This window comes from Tachysurus fulvidraco, chromosome 4, assembly GCF_022655615.1.
Source record: "Tachysurus fulvidraco isolate hzauxx_2018 chromosome 4, HZAU_PFXX_2.0, whole genome shotgun sequence".
NCBI lineage: Eukaryota > Metazoa > Chordata > Actinopteri > Siluriformes > Bagridae > Tachysurus > Tachysurus fulvidraco.
In genome coordinates, this window is record NC_062521.1 from 22,555,362 (window position 1) to 22,576,784 (window position 21,423).

General features: G+C 37.2%; 4 protein-coding genes across 8 annotated transcripts; 3 read left to right on the forward strand and 1 right to left on the reverse strand.

Annotated features, from left to right (window-relative positions):
- The first annotated feature begins 64 nt into the window (after positions 1-64).
- Positions 65-1,423, forward strand: tmem187 (transmembrane protein 187). Its single transcript, XM_027145814.2, has one exon. The coding sequence runs from the start codon at positions 177-179 to the stop codon at positions 927-929; it is 753 nt and encodes a 250-aa protein (XP_027001615.1). The 5' UTR covers positions 65-176; the 3' UTR covers positions 930-1,423.
- si:dkey-9i23.8 (beta-1 adrenergic receptor) lies at positions 1,218-9,238 on the reverse strand. Its single transcript, XM_047812640.1, has 7 exons — positions 9,178-9,238; positions 7,794-7,936; positions 4,251-4,440; positions 3,601-3,739; positions 3,343-3,507; positions 2,797-2,875; positions 1,218-2,188 (listed from the first exon to the last, which is right to left on the reverse strand). Exons 2-7 carry the CDS (start codon positions 7,797-7,799, stop codon positions 1,976-1,978), a joined length of 792 nt encoding a protein of 263 aa, XP_047668596.1. The 5' UTR covers positions 7,800-7,936; positions 9,178-9,238; the 3' UTR covers positions 1,218-1,975.
- Positions 9,239-10,961: 1,723 nt separating this feature from the next.
- Positions 10,962-15,491, forward strand: ndufs8a (NADH:ubiquinone oxidoreductase core subunit S8a). 4 transcript variants are annotated; one of them, XM_027145778.2, is made up of 7 exons: positions 10,962-11,070; positions 12,745-12,792; positions 12,897-12,962; positions 13,059-13,148; positions 13,500-13,672; positions 14,524-14,652; positions 14,832-15,491. In XM_027145778.2, the coding sequence occupies exons 2-7, from the start codon at positions 12,750-12,752 to the stop codon at positions 14,961-14,963; spliced, it is 633 nt and encodes a 210-aa protein (XP_027001579.1). In that variant the 5' UTR covers positions 10,962-11,070; positions 12,745-12,749; the 3' UTR covers positions 14,964-15,491. The 4 variants fall into 4 exon arrangements, with proteins under 4 accessions (XP_027001579.1, XP_027001581.1, XP_027001583.1 ...); XM_027145780.2 differs by lacking the exon at positions 10,962-11,070 and adding an exon at positions 11,087-11,109; XM_027145782.2 differs by lacking the exon at positions 10,962-11,070 and adding an exon at positions 11,234-11,257.
- Positions 15,492-15,636: 145 nt separating this feature from the next.
- On the forward strand, positions 15,637-21,155 carry stx3a (syntaxin 3a). 2 transcript variants are annotated; one of them, XM_027145868.2, is made up of 10 exons: positions 15,637-16,485; positions 17,128-17,202; positions 17,286-17,385; positions 17,546-17,620; positions 18,074-18,144; positions 18,326-18,434; positions 18,607-18,680; positions 18,831-18,965; positions 19,146-19,256; positions 21,078-21,155. In XM_027145868.2, the coding sequence occupies exons 1-10, from the start codon at positions 16,456-16,458 to the stop codon at positions 21,153-21,155; spliced, it is 858 nt and encodes a 285-aa protein (XP_027001669.1). In that variant the 5' UTR covers positions 15,637-16,455. The 2 variants fall into 2 exon arrangements, with proteins under 2 accessions (XP_027001669.1, XP_027001667.2); XM_027145866.2 differs by lacking the exon at positions 21,078-21,155 and having other exon boundaries at positions 19,146-19,535.
- The last annotated feature ends 268 nt before the right edge of the window (positions 21,156-21,423 follow it).

Sequence of the window (21,423 nt, forward strand, 5' to 3'; positions counted from 1 at the left end):
TAAATCAGTATTTACGTAACAATTTACTTTATATCAAGCAATGATTTTTTTTTCATGTTTGGTTCATTTCTACGCACATGCGCACTACACTGAAGGTTGGGAAGTGACTTGTTTGTTCCTCGGTATTGTTTTTTCTGAATTTTTTAATTTGATCTGGAATTACGGTTTTATTGACAATGTCAGCAGTCGTGCACTTTTTTTTGCCTTTCTTTCTCTGCATTGCTTTGGCGAATACTGACATTTTTGACAATGTGCTGGTGGACATGTCCTATGATCACTACGCCGAGCAGAGAGTGGATCAGCTCCCTGCTTTTCTGGCCATGCCATTTAACTGTCTCGTGAACGTGGGTTATATAATTGTTGGTGTTTACTGGCTGACCAGGAGGATGAAGGATCCTCTCACCGATTACGCGAAGGACGTGTTTGCTCTTATGGCCCTCGCATACGGACCGATCCAGTGGACGCGCCTAGCGACGCTGCGCCGCGCTCCATGCGTCCTGGACCAGTGGATCACGCTGCCCATCTTCGCCTGGGTGCCGGTGTGGTGTCGGTACATTACGCACGGCTGGTCCACGCGTTATGCAGTGATTGTGGAGGTTAGCTCTGTAATGAGCTACTTCCTGGCGCTGCTGCACGACCGCGGCTTTGATTTCGCCCTCGGAGTTCACATCGCCGCTGCGCTGCTGCAAGGCGCCGCGTCTCAGCGCTCCTTTGGAGACCAGGTGTCTTTGCGCTACTTAATTCTCGCAGCTCTCTCCTGTGTCGGGTTCGTGCTTTTAAAAATCTTGGACTACGAACTGGCCAAATTCTGGCTTTTTCAAAAGCTCACTGGACACTTCTGGTCCAAAGTCTGCGACATTCTACAATTCCACTACAGTTTTTGTTTTCTTACGCACCTGACGCAAATTGCGCACAAACGAACGTCATAAATGAGTGACGTTTACTGCATACTAATGTATTCAATAGTAAAAATCAATCCGTTTCTTAACTGACATAATAGCTGTAATGTGCACTGTTTTTTTTTTACCCTTTTTGTTCTATATAGATGTTATATTTTATAAAGAAATATTGTTATATGTTACAATATGTTATACAGCATTAAATGACGAAAAGAAAAATGTTATAAATGACCTAAAGTCGTTGAAATAATGAAAGTGATAATACAGACATAAAGAAGGGCATTCATAAAACTTGAATAAGACACAGTAATACGTTATTTTTATTTTCATTATTTATTGATAAATTAAAATTCTATGAAAATCTTTTTCTGCTATTTTAATTTTATAGCAGCAAATGACTGAAATATACAACACACAAAAACAAAGTACTGCATCTCAAATGTTTTGTGGGTTAAATGAATGTTCGCTTTGTATATATGTCTCTCTGTGCAGATGGTGTCCATTAAAACCACTATTAAAATCAATGCTTGCCTCACAGTGCTTACTACAGAAATACATAGTTTAGATTAAATGGTGTAAGAAGCTGAAATAACATCACTTCAGACTATCAAATCACATAAATCAACGCTAATAAATATGAAGGCAAAGAGAGATGCACCAATGACAGTTTAAACCACTAAAATTGAATAGGCTTTTTATAAATAGCTCTAAATATTTCATTTTAATGACTGAAAATATTTTTTTTTGTTTTTCAACAGCTTACTGACTTATTCACTGCAAACCCTGAAAAATGTATTTTTCCCCTAACACACACATTTACTGAATATGAATGCATTATTTGAAAAGAACAGATACAAATACAGTACAAGACACATCATATAATTTGTGATTATAGTAGAAAGGTTCACTCGTAATTAAAAAAAAATACAACATGATAATACAGGGAAGGACGGAAGGGTATTAGGCCTATTTTTCCGCTTTAATCACTGTACCAAAGTAGTGTCCTGCAGTTGTAATGAAGCAACTCAATTTAAAATATGTATAAAAATCCATCCATCAGATACACATATTCTATATCATGTGTCTATTTTTGTTATGCTGGTCAGTACAGGTTCAGGCAAGCTTGACTTTCTGCTGGTCCACAGAAGTGCAAGTATTGCTTCTCGAAAGTCTTGGTTAATGCAGTAAATGATGGGGTTCACACTACAGTCCAGATAAGCCATGACTGATGAAAGTGTTCTCAGCCACTCAGGAGATGGTGACAGATCCAGTCTCCCAAGCATAATCATCTAAAATAAGTTTGAGACAACACAAAATTTAGGATGTGTTAGAACAAAATTAAATAAAAGTTTTTAGTTTACTGGAGACAGTCACTGTATGGGATTGTGATTCTGGATAACAGGAAAAAGCATATCTTTTACAGCCATTTAAAATCAGCATGAGTTTTTGTAGCAGACAGTTTATATAAAAAAAATAGCATAAAATTAATCTCTATGAGGGATTATATCAATCCTAAAGTGTCTTCAGGATTAATAAAACATATCTACCAACATTTACTTATTCTATAATGTGAGACTCCAAATATAATATCTATATCAGCAAGGAAGCAAAGAAGAAGTTTCCATTCATAGTCCCACTGAGGAATCCATAAAGGTTTAAAGAAATGTTTTGTCTTTAAGACAATGTTATAAGTAAATTCATTTTGATAAAACAGTAAAAATTGATTAACCTAACGAAATATTGAGAAATCCTTTTTGAGCACATATATATATATATATATATATATATATATATATATATATATATATATATATATATATATATATATATATATAAACATCAGAATTCAACACTACTGATACTGATACTTTTCCTGTTAATGTGAAGGACTACTCACTTCTGACAAAATAAAAGGAGTATAGCAGAGCAGATAAGTTCCCACCAACAGCGGAGTGACAGATGACAAATCTGTCGGCCTACAGAACGGGAAAAAGGCGCGTGTCAGAACGTTCATATAGGAAAACTCTGTGTAATCACCTGACATGATCACTGATGGACTAAATCAATCTACAGTCCTACAATTCTGTGCTTTTTATTGTTACTGTCAGTGGTTCAATGTTCCAAACAATCCTTACAAAATTATTCATAGCAAATAATCTGATGTGGATGTCAAAAATGAAACTCCTAATGGCATGATCATCATATTTAAGGTTCTGCAATTTTTGTATTTTAATAGCTTACTCAAAATCAGACAGAAAGAGGTGTAGGGTTAAATACCGTGTGTTAAATATTGCATTATTAGAATATATTGCTTTACTGGTGCATGATTATTTTCAGTACATCTTCTTGATTAAGTGAACTGCAACTTAAAACAATCCTAAAATACAGTCGAAGACATATATGTCTGACATAATAACAGTGACTGGATCCATTCATATCCCACCTGGCACAGTTTTTCCCATAGCCAGCCCCAGTCAGTAAGGAGCAGGTGATAATGAGCAGCAAAGGTGGTAATATTGTGACGATGAAGGCGCAGAGAATATACACCAGCATGTCAGAGTAACTGCTCTCCCAGAATACAGCACACATCATCTCCGCAGGGTCAAACCTAACATCCAGGGGTTAAGCAACAACTTAATCCAAACATAGAGAAATGGTTCCTTCTCTGAGCTGTGCTGAATATTTTTACTAAGCATCTCACCTAACCCATTTGTAGATCACTGGCACCACCCCGAATATGGCACCTAACAACCAGGAAGCCAAACATGCCACTATTAGGATGACAGACAAGCCTCTTCTAGTGAAGAGCAGGCCCATATACCGCTGGACACAGAGGAGTGCTGTCATACAATCCAGGCAGAAGAAACAAGTTATGAATCAACTACTTATATAATTAGATAAATAAATAATGTATATGGAAATTTACTTGATAACATGCAATTTACATAAGACATAAAACATGATCATGTTATGTCATGCCATGTTATAGGAAAATAATCAACTGGTGTGAATCGGCGCAGCATAACGTAGCATTAGCGTTACAACTCAGAAGTTGATTTTTTTGTGATAACAGCAAGATTCAAAGTGTTTTATAAAATGGCAATGTTGTGGTTCAGATGTGAAACAAGTTTCACTTACTTTAAACTACCAAACTGTATGGCAATGTGTCGAGGCATTTCTAATTAACTTTAATGACATAAAAAAATCTGAATCAAAAGCATTTAACATCACAAATCTTCATAAAAAGCAGTTTCACTTACAGTAATGGTTGATAGGGTTGGGGTGAGGGAGTGTAAAATACACCACATTGTAATAGTCTACTGAAGCCATGTGAATAGTCTCAATTCTCACCTATGCTTCCAATGGAGGATGTGATGAAGGTGAACTTAAACAGACTGACCACCTCACACCACGGTGAGCTCTGACCTCCAGTCAAAATAGCCAGTAAGGAACTGGTCATGATCAGCAAGGCACAACACAAGTCAGAGAGAGTGAGACTGACAAACGGGAGCCAGTAAACACACTGATATTGATCCCTACACTGTGGGAGACAGACAAAGATATTCAAGAGTTATTATTAGAGAATTAGAAAATTATAATGTATAATAATGATGTTTAAAGTCCTTCATTGGATTTCTTTTGGGCTCTTGCTCACATTACACAGACTTTATAACATGGTTACATTGGTTACACTAAAAACATGTAATGCTCAATTATTTGAAATGTTTTCTCAAAAATAAATTAATGGAAATCAGACAAGTAAAACTCTATTTATTTGTAAACATGCCTCCTGTCCCCCAAGCTGAGGTCACTGAGGTAGTTGAGAAGCTCCTCGGTGGCAAGGCACCGGGGGTGGATGAGATCCGCCCTGAGTACCTTAAGTCTCTGGATGTTGTGGGGCTGTCTTGGATGACACGCCTCTGCAACATCGCGTGGCGGTTGGGGACAGTGCCTCTGGACTGGCAGACTGCGGTGGTGGTCCCTCTGTTTAAGAAGGGGGACCAGAGGGTGTGTTCCAACTATAGGGGGATCACACTCCTCAGCCTCCCCGGAAAAGTCTATGCCAGGGTACTGGAGAGGAGAATTCGGCCGATAGTCGAACCTTGGATTCAGGAGGAACAATGCGGGTTTCGTCCTAGTCGTGGAACACTGGACCATCTCTATACCCTCACCAGGTTGCTGGAGGGTTCATGGGAGTTTGCCCAACCAGTCCACATGTGTTTTGTGGATCTGGAGAAGGCATTTGACTGTGTCCCTTGTGGTGACCTGTGGGGGGTGCTCTGGGAGTATGGGGTCCGGGGCCCTCTGTTAAGGGCTGTCAGGTCCCTATATGACAGGAGCAGGAGATTGGTTCGCATTGCCGGCAGTAAGTCAGACTTGTTCCCAGTGCATGTTGGACTCCGCAGAGCTGCCCTTTGTCACCGGTCCTGTTCATTATTTATATGGACAGAATGTCTAGGCACAGTCGGGGGCCGGAGGGAGTCCAGTTTGGGGACCACAGGATTTCGTCTCTGCTTTTTGCAGATGATGTTGTCCTGTTGGCTTCTTCAAATCAGGACCTTCAGTGTGCACTGGGAAGGTTTGCAGCCGAGTGTGAAGCGGCGGGGATGGGAATCAGCACCTCCAAGTCCGAGGCCATGGTTCTCAGCCGGAAAAGGGTGGCTTGCCCACTTCAGGTTGGTGGAGAGCTCCTGCCTCAAGTGGAGGAGTTTAAGTATCTTGGGGTCCTGTTCACGAGTGAGGGAAGGATGGAGCGGGAGATCGACAGGCGGATTGGTGTATCTTCTGCAGTGACGTGGTCGATATACCGATCTGTTGTGGTGAAGAAATCTCTATTTACCAGTCGATCTACATTCCTACCCTCACCTATGGTCATGAGCTTTGGGTCATGACCGAAAGGACAAGATCCCGGATACAGGCGGCCGAAATGAGTTTCCTCCGCAGGTTGGCTGGGTGCTCAGTCAGGAGCTCAGTCACTCGGGAGGAGCTCAGAGTAGAGCCGCTGCTCCTCCACATTGAGAGTGTTCAGCTGAGGTGGCTCGGGCATCTGTTTTGGATGCCTCCTGGACGCCTCCCTGGGGAGGTGTTCCAGGCATGTCCAACCGGGAGGAGGCCCCGGGGAAGACCTAGGACACGCTGGAGGGTATTCGGTATTATAACGGTATTATATTCGGTATTATATATATAACACCTCGGTATTCCCCCGGAAGAGCTGGAGGAAGTGTCTGGGGAGAGGGAAATCTGAGTGTCCCTGCTTAGACTGCTGCCCCGCGACCCGACCCCGGATAAGCGGTAGAAAATGGATGGATGGAACATGCCTCCTCTTGGTCAAAGATTCCAGAAACAATGAGAGTCATGAAACAGAATTTTCACTTTAGTTTCTGATGAAAGCAAATATGCCTGAAGAAGAGTGGCATCTCTTGTTATTGTGTTTGTCAGCTTAATTGTGGCCTGGTGAATATTGAATGTCTTAGTAATTCATTCTAAAGATAGAAACAGCAGGTAATATCTTTGCTGATTTGCATGCCATGTAAATGTGTACAGGTCTGTCGGGAGCGCGGTTGCCAAGTTGAAGATAAAAACCCGACCCAAATGCAAGGATAACCAAACAAACAAAGTTTTTTTAACGAAAACCCAAGACATAGGCAGGGAACAAATCACTAGAACTAGGAACGTAATATGGCAAATGAACGCTGAAAATACCAACATAAAACACCAACAAAGTACATAAAACACCAACAAAGAAAATACATGAACTCCACGAAGTTAAAGGCAACGCGGTGAAAATAATACATGTGAGGAACAGGTAAGGAACAGATGAGGAACAGGTGAGGAACAGGTGACAACATGAGCGCCCTCTAATGTTCAGGCAGAGAATTTATAAGCAGAGTCTTGACAAGATCCTTGAGACATGGGACTGTGTTTTGTCATGCCGAAAAAGGTTAGGCGATGGCCATGGGTTAATGAGCTTCAGCATTTCATTCTGACATTCAAATAATTATAGAGTGAAGATATGCCCTCCAATGCTGAAACCCTACCATCACAGACCACTCTGCTAAAAACAATACTCAGTTTGCATTTGTTGTACGTCACTTATATATATTAATGTATATTAATACATACACATATATATTCTGCTACATTTTAAGGCTGCTATAATCTGCTGTGGTCCCTACATAGGTTTACAAAGAAATGCATCCTTATTTGTTTTAAGAACAAAACATATTGTGCACTGGGTAGCGTTATTTTATGTTGTGTATCGTATTGTCTATTCTCACAGTCTTGTCTAGTACTGTTTGCACAAGATCACCCACATGTATTTTATGTAAATGTAAATTTTACTCTTTGGCTTTTTGTTTGGTGCTGTTGTATGTAAATCTGTGTATTTATGTAGCTTCTGGAGGAAGGTTTCATTTCACACTGTACTGCAAAAGCTACATTACATTATCGAAATGACAAAAATCTTATTGACTTGAGTAAAATGTTTAGTAAAATGCTTACATACATGAAGTCATAGATGTTTGCTCTTCTACAGCACACTCTTGACTATCCTCCTCATTAATATAAAAGACTGGTTAAAGACAATGATACCTTACTTATAATCATTCCTGATTTTCCTCTGAAAGTCTTACATTGTGCAATCTATTTGATTGAAATGTCTACCTGGTTTCAGACTATCCCTCAGGTGCTATTTAGCATTTAATTTTATAATCAGTATAAATAAATTAATATTGGAGGTTTTACAGATTTAAATATTCAGCATTTTTGCAATTCATACAGTATATAGTGTGTTAAGACTGAATTCTATTGCAATGCATAAATAATAATTTTCAGTGATGCTTCCTGTTAAACCATGCCGAAATTAACAAAAGCAAATTTAATAATTTTCCTCACCACCATTTTAACAATTAGGACCAGACCATTTCCCAGAATCCCCAGCACTATCTCAATGCTAAGAATGACCACGATCAGAGGCTTCTCAATACGAGACCATTGCTCCTCCTCCTCCAATATGGTTGTGTTAGTTGAAATATTCACTAGAACAAAAATAGGCAAAGAAGGTTATTAAATGGTTGTATTACATTTGCTTCTTTAGTAATTAAATTATTTAGGTCATGTTTATCTGTTACAGTAATATAGAGAAAAGAAGATAACACAACAATTAAAAAAATCTCAGCAGATGGTTTAATAGCAGCTCAAAAGGTCTTCAATAGAATCAAATATATAAGTTTCTATATATTTTTACAGTTGTGCTCAAAAGTTTTTTTTAAAGAAAATGTGAGTCAGAAGGCAAAACAAATTAATTATTAATTACAAATTAATATTTCTTATAGGACACATGTTAATATGTAAGGCATGACAGAATGGCACAATCAAACAAAACATTAAAAAAAGTTTCAAAAGTTTGCATACCTTTAGTTCTTAACATAATAATAATGTAATAATTGTGCATGAGGTCCTTAATTCTCTCAGGTGGTATAGCTGCCCATTCTCTGTTAAAATGCCTCCAGTTCCTGTAAATTTTCACGTTTGAGATTTCCCTAAGTCTTAATGATATTGAGACTCTGATGGTCACTCCAGAACCATCAACTTTTTCTGCTGTAGCAATTGAAGGGTTAAACTTGACTTGTGCTTTGGATCATTTTCATGTTTCAACATCCAAGAGTGTCCCATGCACAGCTTTCATGCTTCCAGTATTTTCTGAAAACATGCTACATTCATTTTGACATAAATTTTTACTAACGTCCCTGAGCTCACACAGCCCTAAAACAAAAGTTTTTTGAAAAGTACTTTTCACTGTAGGACTTGTTGACTCCTCTCCAAACGTAGCATTTATAGTTGTGACTATAAAGATCAATTTTGTTCTCATCACTCCAAATGGCACTGCTACATAAGCTGTCAGGCTTATCTAGATGATGTCTGGCATACTGAATGTGGGCCTTTTTGTGACATGGGTGCATTAACGGCTTTCTCCTGGAAACTTGACCATGTACTGCATTTGTTTTCAAGTACCTCCTTATTTTGCTCCTTGAAACAACACCACCACTTTTTTCCAGAGCAACCTGTATTTCTCTCAAAGGGGTTCTTCTTTGTGTCCAGAACTTTTCTTCTGGCAATAGTGGGTGAAATCTTTCTTGGTCTACCTGACCATGGCTTAGTATCGACAGAACCTCTTATTTTACATCCACTTTATCAGAGTTTGTACAGTACTGACTGACATTTTAAAGTTTTGCAATATCTTTTTATATCCTTTTCCTGCTTTATAAAGTTCAACTACCTTATTATGCAAGTCCATTGTCAGTTCTTTTGTCTTCCCCATGGTGCCGTATCCAGCCAATTCAGTACGTCAACTCATGAGCTGAGAAACTCACTGACTATTTATGCACAGACTTTAATTACAATTACAATGAGTCACAGGTGTGAAAACTTTCCTTTAATAACCATTTAAAGCTCTGTGTAATAACCTGTGTGTTTATAATGTGGCCAAACATTCAAGGATATGTAAACTTTTGATCAGGGTTGTTTAGGTGATTGAAGCTTTAAAAAAGAGTCAAACAACTATATGATAATTAATTCTAAATTAATTTAATCTATTAAACTTCACATGACCACTATCCTTAAATAATTTTATATATATAAAATTATATTGCAATATCTGTCATGTTTTCCAGATAAATGGCAATGTTTAACAATTTCTTTCAGGGTATGCCAACCTTTCGGCTCAATTGTATACAGATATATAGTTTTCAGATTCAGCACAATAAATATAAGTATAAGTATAATGCACAGTACGCACAAGAATTACACAGGAGAGCTGGATTTTCCAGGATAATTCTAAATCAAATAACAGCAGTTTTAGGTCTAGTAGTCGTTATAACATTACAATTACTAGTACCTTAGATTGTGCTGCCCATTTTCTATAATACATACATGTAGATGTTACAATTACTCACTTTTATGGTAAAGAAGCACTCTCGTGTCTCTCAGTCCACCATCCAACAATCTGCAATGTCAAACACTTAAGAAGAGAAGTGCATACACATTTACGCAAGTGGGAGGAACAGTGCCCCTGTCTTTAATTAAACTTATACTGCTTCATTAAGCATAAGCTATAAACTACTTATGCTGCTCTTTCTGGTTCGTGTCATAATATACACACATATATGTTTGTCTTACTATCCTTTTGAGGACCTTCCAGTGCCATCACTATTACTGCAACTAATTAATGCTTTGATGAATGACAAGTAAATTTCACCTTAACCTTGACCTTCATTAAAATTAAGGAAAATTTTTTAGCTCTTTTAGAGTGTGAATTTAAAAGCTGCAATAAGTGTTAAAAATGATTTTCTGCATCTAGCATAGTTTTCTTTATGGGAACAACCCAAAGGTTCCCACCAATGTATAAATACATGCACTATGGAACCCCCCCCCCCCCCCCACACACACACACACACACACTTTTTAACATCATATATAGCTAAATTTACAGTATTGTATTACACAGAGAACAGAAAATTGCACACAGTACATCTGACTAGTAGCTACATCCATTATCCCTTTAACTTACCTATCATACACAGAAGGTGCATGATAGGTAGATTAAAGGGATAATGGCTCTATCTATCTATCTATCTATCTATCTATCTATCTATCTATCTATCTATCTATCTATCTATCTATCTATATATATATATATATCCCTTCATCTATCTATCTATCTATCTATCTATCTATCTATCTATCTATCTATCTATCTATCTATCTATCTATCTATCTATCTATCTATCTGTTTGTTTTATTTATAAGAGAATTGTTTGGGAATATGAAATGTATTTGTAGTGACTCAGTAATATAACCATTACCTTTGCACAATAGTATATGTGTAATATACTATAATAATAAGTTTATTAAAAAAAAATCTATAAAGTGCATTTCAGAACAAAAACATTTGGGAACCCCTGAGCGAATCTCCTGTATGTTTTATTGTATTCAATTATTACTGAGATCTTATACAGACTATCACTAATACTTGATAAGTAAGGTCAATATTAGAAAACATGTGTATGGGCTTGTGTATAGTCACGTGATCAGTGCTACTTCCGGCGTTTCGAACGTGCGTCTCCTAAATCGTCCGCTGTTCTGGTTTAGAAGGCCAAATAGCGACAACCCGGTGAGTGTCATCTAAACTACGGCGTTCAGCTCAGTCTCTGTAAGAGTTTGGTTTACAGCCTTATTTAGATTTTATAGAGAAGATTCACATTATGGTATTTGATCCAAACAAACCCTGACTGAGGATTTTTGCTGCAGCGGTGTGACAGTCATTGAAAGTCCTTGAGAGTGCAGCAGCTAGTTTCTGTGTATGTTTGTGTTTTTATCCTCGACAGGAAGGACAATAATTATTATTAACCGTTTATTTATCATTAAAACTGTCAATATCTGCAGTAAATTGTGTTTAACTGTTATTTCTTATGAGCAAATATTTCTTAACGCTAGCTAGCTGACATGGCTGACTAAGTGTCGGAAACTCGGAGAGCTTCTTTATATTTCTAGCTAGTTCGTCGCGCAGAATGTTGTCTTATTATACGTCGATGTGCCCAACAAATCGAACAGAATATTTATGAGCTGTAAAAAGAGCAGATTTATTATAGCCGGGTAACGTTTAATGGCTCTGGAGTTCAGCGGAACTAATGCGTTGTGCTTGTGTTTCCTTCGGTGCAAAACTTCACGCGAAGACCTTTTGTTTATGTAGTGCACAGTTTGGGTTCTGTTTAACCATTTTATAAACATGTCTAAATGGAACATGTATACATTGGAAAGCACTTATGTATTCCCACAAAGCACTGCGTGTAAAGGTTTGGTGTCAGAATAACTGTACTTTACAGAATAATGGTAGACCTTATGGTTTAGATGATGGGAAGTAAAGACCAAGTTCAGACTGAATTCCTGTTTGGTTCTGTATTGGTAGGAATCCTGAGAAGTTCAGGGTGTTGGAGTGAGTTAATGATGTTACAACAGGTGATTGAGTCCATGTGTCTGTGTGATTGAATAGGAAACGGTAGGTTTGGAGGATGAGGATGAGTCTGGTTCCTCTCAAGGTTTCTTCCTCATGTTTTTCCTTGCCGGATATATTCATTTATTTGTTTTTATCCTTGATTCTCTCTCTCTCTCTCTCTCTCTCTCTCTCTCTCTCTCTCTCTCTCTCTCTCTCTCTCTCTCTCTCTTCTGTTTCCATACTTCTGTAAAGCTGCTTTAAGACAACGGGAATTGTTAAATGCGCTATACAAATCAATTTAATTGAAAAATTGGTAAAAGAAGGCATTATTCTGCATCTAGTCTTGTGTATATAGAAGCTTTTGAAATTTACTCAGAGAAAAGAAAGGAGTCAAACATGTTATTTGATGCTTACCCCTGGTATTTTTTCCTAACATGGTTAGGGTCAGTCTTATATATTTTAAAACAGAGAATCTAGAGAAAACATATCAGTCAATACACACATCGCATGTAGTGATTTACTAGTGACTTTGGAATGATAAAATATTACAAATAAAAATGTAGAGTTTTTTTTTTGCTACAATTTCCCATATCTCTCTTACCTTTTAATGTTTTTTTAATTATTTTAATAAATTATGTATTGAACCCATTAAAGTTTTCATGTGACTCAAATATATGTATTTTGCTACTTTATATGTAACCGAGGCCACCAGTACATTTCTGTGTATGTGGTGTTATATACGAGACAACAAAAGGAAATTGTGTCATGTCCTCTTATACACTTCCCTGTATTACATATTTAAATGTAGTAAAACTTTATTTACTTTTCTAACTAAAGCTGATTTTATTTCAGGTGTGATGGCAGCATCGTTACGTCTCATTTTTTCTGTGTCCAGACCAGGTATGATGTTTACATTCTAGGAATAAATTTTTCACATAGTGTGGAATTAATTTTTTTGGCATAGAGTGTACATATCAAAATTTTCTGGTCTTTTTTCTCCTCAGGCTCCTTTATAGCGAGCCACAATCTTGTGCGTCCTCTCAGTTTATCAGCACACAGAGAGTGTTACAGTAAGTATAACATGCATAAATAAATATCAACGTATTTTGTTCATGCCATGCGTAACGCTGATAATATTGTCTATTATATAATCCCTTTTTCTGTAGAATATGTGAATGCTCAGGAACCTCTCAATGATATGAAGTCCATCACAGACCGAGCAGCTCAGACCCTGCTGTGGACAGAGCTGTTCCGTGGTCAGTAACATCTGTGCTATCGTTAGAAAACATTGAACCTCTTGTTTCCCTTTTTACCCAACATTTTAGAAAATGCCAGCTGCTACAAACGGTCCAAAATAACAGAATAAAATCCATTACCTATAAAAAATTAGTCAGTAAGTGTCTGAGAAATTGACCTTGCCTTTCCCACAACAAGATATCTGGAATTAAAAACAGGCCACATTAAAGTATCATTGTCTTAATGGTGGTGTAAAAAGAATCAGAATGAAGTAATATTAATAATCGGAATGAAAGTGTTATTGTGTCATAGAACCTTTATCTTTTTTAATAAGCTACAGCTCACTCACCAGTAAAACTGTCATGTTTTAGGTTTGGGAATGACTATGAGTTATCTTTTCCGTGAGCCTGCCACCATTAACTACCCATTTGAGAAAGGTCCACTTTCTCCACGTTTTCGTGGAGAGCACGCCCTGCGCCGGTACCCATCTGGAGAGGAGCGCTGCATCGCCTGCAAGCTGTGTGAAGCTATCTGCCCAGCACAGGTACATAAACACACACACACATACACACGCATCCCTTTTTAGCTATTTAATATTTTGGTTGCCTAATAGTGGTAGCATTGTTTTTCATGCATTGGTGAATAGTATTGCTTGAAAATACTAAAAACAATGTGTAAAACATTAAATTATTATTAAGTTTTATTGTGTGTGGTTATAAACCAAACTTTAGAAGATATAAAGTTATAAATGGGTGTGATATTGTCTATAGAGAATTGTCTATATTTTTATATGTATTTCAACTGCACATTTCACACCTGTAAATGTGTACATACAATTTTGTCTATACTGAATATGTCATTCTGTTATACTGTGGAGCTTATGTCACTAAAACAAATTCCTCGCATGTGAAAACATGCCTGGCAATAAAGCTGATTCTGATTCTCATAGTCAGGTGTCCATAAACTATTTGCTATGTGTAATGTATTTCAGATTAGAGATCTGTTTATCAATCCATCCATATATCTTTCTATTTTAAGGAATATATGATTCCAATTTCCTGTGCAAAGTTTAGTAAAAATGTATTAAAAATGAACCTGTAGGTTTTGTTCATAGATTGCTTGATTAATTGTAATGTTTAATGATAAATTTATTTAAACCAGCAGCCTTATTTGATCCTATCAGGTTTGTAAGAGTGTAATTCTGAAATGATGTCTGTGCTTTTTTGATCTGTTTTCTCCCACCAGAGTATTAGACTGATGGTATTCTTAGTCCATGACCTGATTGTGATGAATTGCTCTGAATGAGCATCTGCCAAATGATGTAAATGTTATTATACTAAATCTTTAAGTATGTATAAAAAAACATACACACATCCATCTGCTGTCAATTCCCAGGCCATTACCATCGAAGCCGAACCTCGTGCTGACGGCAGCAGGCGAACGACACGTTACGACATTGACATGACAAAATGTATCTACTGTGGTTTCTGCCAGGAGGCCTGCCCTGTGGATGCCATTGTAGAGGTGAGCTGTAGCCGATCTGCTGTTTACAGATATGTTTTGCTTTTATGTTTCCTGTTACTGATGGGTCTGTTTGAATGTTTTGTATTACTGATGTGTGTATGACACACACAAAGTTATTAAAAGCATGACAACAATCCCTCACCACTTTTTTTCTTGTGACTGTCTCTTGTTTTACTCAGGGGCCCAACTTTGAATTTTCTACAGAGACTCATGAGGAGCTTCTCTATAACAAGGAAAAGCTGCTCAATAATGGAGACAAATGGGAGGCTGAGATTGCAGCTAATATTCAGGCTGACTATCTTTATAGATAGACAGACTATCTGATTTCTGGCACACACTGACTGACTGACAACTGAATGACGACTGACTGACTGACTGTCAGCTGAGTTATTTTTTTCAATAGCAATCATTTAATAAATTGTTCAGAGTTTACTCTTGGTTAAGGTTGAGAGGCCCAAAGGATAGGAGCACAAATACCAGGCTAAAATGATTGACACTCTAATAATTTAAAATGCTGAGAATACACTGAGTTTCGTCCTACCAGTCCTACCCATGGCACTTGCGTACTGCACTTCAGAACAAAACTTCCGACTGACAGCCACAATTTCCTCACACCCTATACAACATTTGGTGGTGCAACATTTGAGGCAGCCAGAATGCCATACATTTTGCTTAGAAATAAATCTGCCTATGCTACGCACACAACTCCGCGATAGAGGAGTTGTGCTGTGGAAAGAACATTTGTGTTGTTGCCCTGATGTTAAAGACAGACTGAATTGTGTGTCCATATAATACTGTACAAAATACCTGTATTAAAGAAATTAATGTTTAAAATTAAAGCCTTGGTCTTCATTTGATGTGCTTAATTATGATATAATGGGATTTCAGCAACACGCAGGTTTTAATAGACAGAATTTGTCAAATATTATATTGCAGACCTTTATTTTGCATTTCTGTACTGCATGAAATCATGGTGGACTAGATTTAAAGTGGTGTGCCTGTTTGTTCAATAGTTGTTCAATTTAGAGCTTATCGCCTAATTTGAAGCTGATTAAGTACATTTACAGCTGTTCTAAAATGAATAGAGTATTAGATGGTTAAATCCATAGTTTCACCCTTGCATTAATGTAATACAGTAAATAAGAAACTGGGTTTGGAGTTATTAGTGTTGCCATTTACATTAAACACACATGAAGCTGTTTTATAGTCTCACAATGTAAACAAATAGTGTCAATAAAATATAAAATGTTCATTTTGACATAATCACATACTAATGAAGTCTATAAATTGAATTGTCAAAATAAATTTTGGGTTCTAACTATACGTTTTCACCAGTGTTTTCACTAAGCGCGTTGGCGCATTACGCATGCGCACTGTCTCTCCATTCGGGGTTAATTGACGCGTCCGAAACAGATTAAGCGCTCCATACAGGGTTGCCAGATTGCTTATTTTAAATTTAGTCCATTTCCTTTCGATTGGTCGGAAAAACTATACAAGCTCGTTGTGCGGTCAAATCTGTAAAGGATGTCAAAATAAGCTACTAAACGAAGGCAACTGTTAGACAGAAAAGTGACGTTTCGAATTTAATTATCATTCGTTTATACAGAATATACTGTGTTTTGAAGTCCCAATCTGGCAACCTACAACTGTTTCTCCCTAATCCACTCTGAGAGGCTTACAACCGCTACATGGAAACGGCACTGTCATATTGTTTATATTTTTATTTTGCACTGAAAATATATTAAAAATTTAGCTATTAAATCTATTTGAAGTTATTCAGAAATAGACGCTGTTGACGCCAAGATGAAGGACCGACTAGCACAGCTGAAAGAGGTAAGATTTCTATTTATATGAATAAAATTCTCTAGAATGAAATGTCCTTAATATTTATTCTCATATGTAACGCCTATGATCTCAGAAAAAAAAGGTGTACTAAAGTGGTCATGTTCTTGTAATTAAGCTGGTGAACTTAACGGAGCATCTTTTGGACCTATAAGTGTGTACCTACCTTTTTCCTTGGAAAGGTGCATGCAGTGTGTTATACATTAATAATCCATTTATATAGAGCTACTCCAGAGATACATACTACAGGTAAAATGATAGTATAATACAAAGGGTGTTAATCCAGTTAGACGGAAACGTGCAGTTTAATAGTTTTTATTTTGGATTAAAAATTTTTTTTAGTTAAGTTGAAATAGAAATGTGGTATTTGGAGGAAATTAAATCCAATCACACAACACTGATTTATTGGCATTTTTCCAATTCCCTCCTACACAAACTAGTGGGGTAGAGGGGGTGGGAGAGGATTTAGAAGATTAGGGGGAAAGGCCTCTCCTTTGCAAGTGATATATGATGTGGCCACCTTCTTGTAAACAGTGCAGACTTACTGTATTCCATTGTCTCTAGTTGCTATTAAAATGAGCCTCTGGTAGTGTTTTTGCTGAACTCATGTTTGACCGTGGGTTCTTCTATCAGAAAACAGATCAAACACCTGAAGATGTGGAGATCCAAATGGAAAATAAAGAATTTATGGATGAGTTCTTTTCTCAGGTATGTCATTCTTAATAGCACGTATATTTTTTAAGGACGTTTCATACTATTATTCACTCTGTGTGTGTGTGAGATTTTTTCAGATTGAAGAGATCCGCATTGGTATTGATAAGATTGATGAGAATGTGGCTGAGATAAAGCGCCTGTATTCTGTTATTCTCTCTGCACCAACCTCAGACCAAAGTAAACAAGTAAAAACTATTCATCTCTTGTAGTCATGTTTTAATTCTGCATTAATAACTCCAGAATGCACTGTGGCTAATTGTCTGTATTATACACATTTCCTAGATGAAGTTGATCTGGTGGTTCTGATCTGTTCTGGTCTTTCTCTTTCTTCTCTCAGAGACACAAGATGACCTGGAAGCCATCACAAATGAAATCAAGAAATTAGCCAACAATGTTCGAAATAAACTTAAAAGTGGGTTCTGACAGTCTCTAATGTTTTATTCATAAACAATTAGGAAAAGGAGGGAATGTGAAATACAAAAACACTTATTTTACAACTTGGGCAAATAATATAATATGATGTTATATACATTTTTGTGTTTACATTTTTATTTCTCAGCAGTAAAATTGGGTCAATAAAAAAGACATTTAGCATTTTATTAAGTATTTCACATTTGTCAAACTTATCAGAATTTAATTTTAGCACCCCAAAGTTTACTGGATTACTTTCCAATTACAGGACTGTTTCAAACAAAGAATAACGTAATTTTATCAATTTCTAGTTATCTTCGTTAATGTTATTAGTTATGTTAAATAAGCTATAAACGTTGTGATGAACATTACAATACTAAAATACTAGAATAATACTAAAAGTTTTTTTTTCCTTGTACAATAAATATTGACTTTTTTTTTATCTTGTCCTTAGGCATCGAGCAGAGTTTAGAGTCAAATGCAGAGGAAAGAGTTTCAGCTGATTTGCGTATAAAGAAATCTCAGGTAACAGATTTTATATTTGTTTGGTGGATCACAAGAATCTTTCATGTAAGCAGAATGCATTAAATGCATACAACTGAGTAATTAAGAGTAAAGGTTCTCAGTTAAATGTCCATACTGGGTTTTTGATAATCCTGAGATTTGTACTCTCAGCCTTTCTCAATGTCTTAATCATTTCTCTCAGCACGCTGTCCTAGCAAGAAAGTTTGTGGAGGTTATGACCAGGTACAATGAAGCACAAGTAGAGTTCAGAGAGAAGAGCAAAGGAAGGATCCAGAGACAGCTAGAGATCAGTGAGTCACACACACAGTATGTACTTAATGGCACATAGTATACATTATAATACTATTAAAATTTATATTAATACAAATAAGACTGTTGTGCAGTCCTACAATAATTAATGATACCTAAAGTATTTACAGTGTGTAACAGAATGTGACAAGATTCCTTTCTCCAATATAACAGCGGGTAAAACCACCACTGATGAGGAGCTGGAGGAGATGCTGGATGGTGGCAATGCTGCCGTCTTCACAGCAGGGGTGTGTGTCTTTCTTTAATGTCACAGTATAGTTCTTTTGGTTTATTAAATGTTTCAGTTTACTTTTTTGTATTTATGTGCATATATTCATGTTGAGCTATTGGCAAGTACTGTAAATAACAAACACAATGCACATTTACTTTGTGTGTAGATTATGGACTCAGCCATCTCCAAGCAAGCTTTGAGTGAAATTGAAGCAAGACACAAAGATATCATGCGACTGGAGAGTAGCATTAAAGAGCTGCATGACATGTTTGTGGACATTGCCATGCTAGTGGAGAATCAGGTACCACATCAGTAACTCTGTATTTCTAATATTAGAACAAGTCCCATGCTAGAACAGGGGATTTAAGTATTCACTCATGGGTGTCCCAAAGGCTACCTGTTATCAGGTTAACAAAATAGTTTGTTTTATATTGCTGATTTGTAGTTTGGTCATTGACATCATTTCTTCATTTGTGTATAGGGAAGCATAATCGACAGGATTGAAAGCAACATGGACCAATCAGTGGGCTTTGTGGAACGAGCAGTGGCAGACACTAAAAAAGCAGCCAAGTTCCAGCAGGAAGCCCGGAGGGTAAATTGGGAAATTAAATGCCACACACGTTTATCATGTCCATGTATTCACTTGTGTCGTCTTTTAAATGGTGACATTACTTTTGCCAAACAGGACTGTAATAATATCAGCCATAAGACCACTTATGCTGTGATATCTGGCACCAACGTCCTTTAAATTATGTGTTGGGAAGTGGGGCCTCCATGGATCTGACATGTTTGTCCTGCATGTCCTACAGATGCTTAATCAGATCTGGAGAATATTGAGGCCAAGTCAACAGCTTGAATGCTTTGTCATGTTCCCCAAACCATTCCTGAACAATTTATGTAGTGTTTCATTGTGCATTATACAGATGAAATGGCCATTGCCATTAAGGAGTACTGATGCCATGAATGGGTGTACATGGTATGGAACACTGGTGGTAGGTGTCAAAGTGACATTTGCTTAAATACCAGATTGCAAGGTTTCCAAAAAAAGAATATTGCCTAGAACGTTGCTTCTGCTGATCTGAAATCTTACCTTCTACTCATAGTGCATCCTGGTGCCATCAATTCACCAGGTATGCAGACACACACAGCTCCAGCCATCCACATGATGTTAAAAAAGTAATCAGGAAAGGCCACTTTCATGCAATGCTCCATGGTTCAGTTTTGATGCTCTTTGTAGGTGATTTCAGCAGTGGACAGAGGGTAGCATGGGCACTCTCACTGGTCCACAGCTACACAGCAAGCATTCTGTCATAGCCAGCATTATTTTTCATAGTTTTTAGCAATTTGCACTACAGTAGCACTTCTGTGGGATTGGACCAGGCCAAGCTCCTCAAGCAAATCACTGACCCTTGAACACCAATGATACTGTCACTGGTTTACTGGTTTTCTTTCCCCTGGTTTCCTTGGACCACGTTTGGTAGGTAATATCCACTGGGATACTGGGATATGACCCAGTTGTCTATCCATCACAATTCGGTTCTTGTCAAAGTCGCTCAAATCCTTACACTTTTTTCTGCTTCCAGCACAACACCTTCAACAGCTGACTGTTCACTTGCTGCTTAATATATCACCTGAGAGGGATATTAATGTTTTGGCTATTGGTATAACTGCAGGGTTTAATAAACACTAAATGTCCAAAGGTTTGCCAACACCTGACCCTAATACATAAATATATGTATATAACCTAAACTGTTGGCACAATGTTGTAAGCACAGAATTTTAGAATTATGTCTTTGTATTCTGTGGCATTACAATTTTCCTTTAATGGAATTAAGGGGCCAGACCATGTTCTAACGTGTTTTTTATGCTCAGGAGAGGCTGTAACTTGTTGGTACAACAGTTTATTTGACAAGGTTGTTGTTGAACTTGAATAACTTACACAGACTTTCAATTCACATAACTCATTTTAAACCGATTATTGTCATTAGACTCCTGTTGACATTATTTATGCACACTTTGGTTTGTAGTCATTGAGATATGAATTAAACCCATACAATTGCAGTAACCCAGACATTTTTATGGTGGTGGTGGGTGGTATAAAAATAATGTCATTTTTATCAGCATGAGACTTCAGTCTCTGATTCCTTATTCACATTTTCTGTTAAGTTTTATTTTCTTCTGCATTTATCTATATTTTCTTTCGTTTTATTTTTCTTTTCCATGCATATTTCTGTAATTTAACCTTATTCTTAACATTTGAAATATCTGTCAAGGCTCTTGCTGCCCCACTAATCCTGCTCATCTCTCTCTCTTTCTCTCTTCCTCTCTCTCTGTTGTTACTTGCATATAATTGTGCTCCATATCTTTGCATTCTTCACTTTCTCACTTGGGCTTCTCTCATAACCCAAAATAGAAACAGATGATGATCACATTGTGTTGCATCATTCTTGCTGTCATCGTTTTCTCCCTCGTGTACAGCTGGTTGAAGTAAGAATTCTGTAAAATCTTAACAGTGTCTTGTGCTTTTAGATATACCGTACACAATTTTTACCATATATAAGGGAGTTTGTAACTCTGCTTTTGCTCTTTCTTCTTCCCCATGACAGGTGACGAGGAGATTTAGCCTGAGACCCAACTCAGAGTGGAGTCTAAGACTCGTGAAGATGCTGCAGATCTTTGCCTTTCCTCTGTTTAATATCTCCATTGTTTGTCCTTGTTTTTTTATCCTAAATTTTCAGCTTACTCTACTTGTTGTTTAT

Excerpts from the sequence above, each read along its gene's own strand:
- tmem187 (XM_027145814.2), top strand. The coding sequence starts at position 177 with ATGTCAGCAGTCGTGCACTTTTTTTTGCCTTTCTTTCTCTGCATTGCT.
- si:dkey-9i23.8 (XM_047812640.1), bottom strand. Across the intron at positions 2,876-3,342 it reads TATGGGAAAAACTGTGCCAG|GCCGACAGATTTGTCATCTG; the intron begins GTGGGATATGAA and ends CCCGTTCTGTAG. Across the intron at positions 2,189-2,796 it reads CTCCTTTTATTTTGTCAGAA|ATGATTATGCTTGGGAGACT; the intron begins GTGAGTAGTCCT and ends AACTTATTTTAG.
- ndufs8a (XM_027145778.2), top strand. The coding sequence starts at position 12,750 with ATGGCAGCATCGTTACGTCTCATTTTTTCTGTGTCCAGACCAG. Across the intron at positions 13,149-13,499 it reads GTGGACAGAGCTGTTCCGTG|GTTTGGGAATGACTATGAGT; the intron begins GTCAGTAACATC and ends GTCATGTTTTAG. Across the intron at positions 14,653-14,831 it reads CTGTGGATGCCATTGTAGAG|GGGCCCAACTTTGAATTTTC; the intron begins GTGAGCTGTAGC and ends TGTTTTACTCAG.
- stx3a (XM_027145866.2), top strand. The coding sequence starts at position 16,456 with ATGAAGGACCGACTAGCACAGCTGAAAGAG. Across the intron at positions 16,486-17,127 it reads GACTAGCACAGCTGAAAGAG|AAAACAGATCAAACACCTGA; the intron begins GTAAGATTTCTA and ends TTCTTCTATCAG. Across the intron at positions 17,386-17,545 it reads TGCACCAACCTCAGACCAAA|AGACACAAGATGACCTGGAA; the intron begins GTAAACAAGTAA and ends TTCTTCTCTCAG.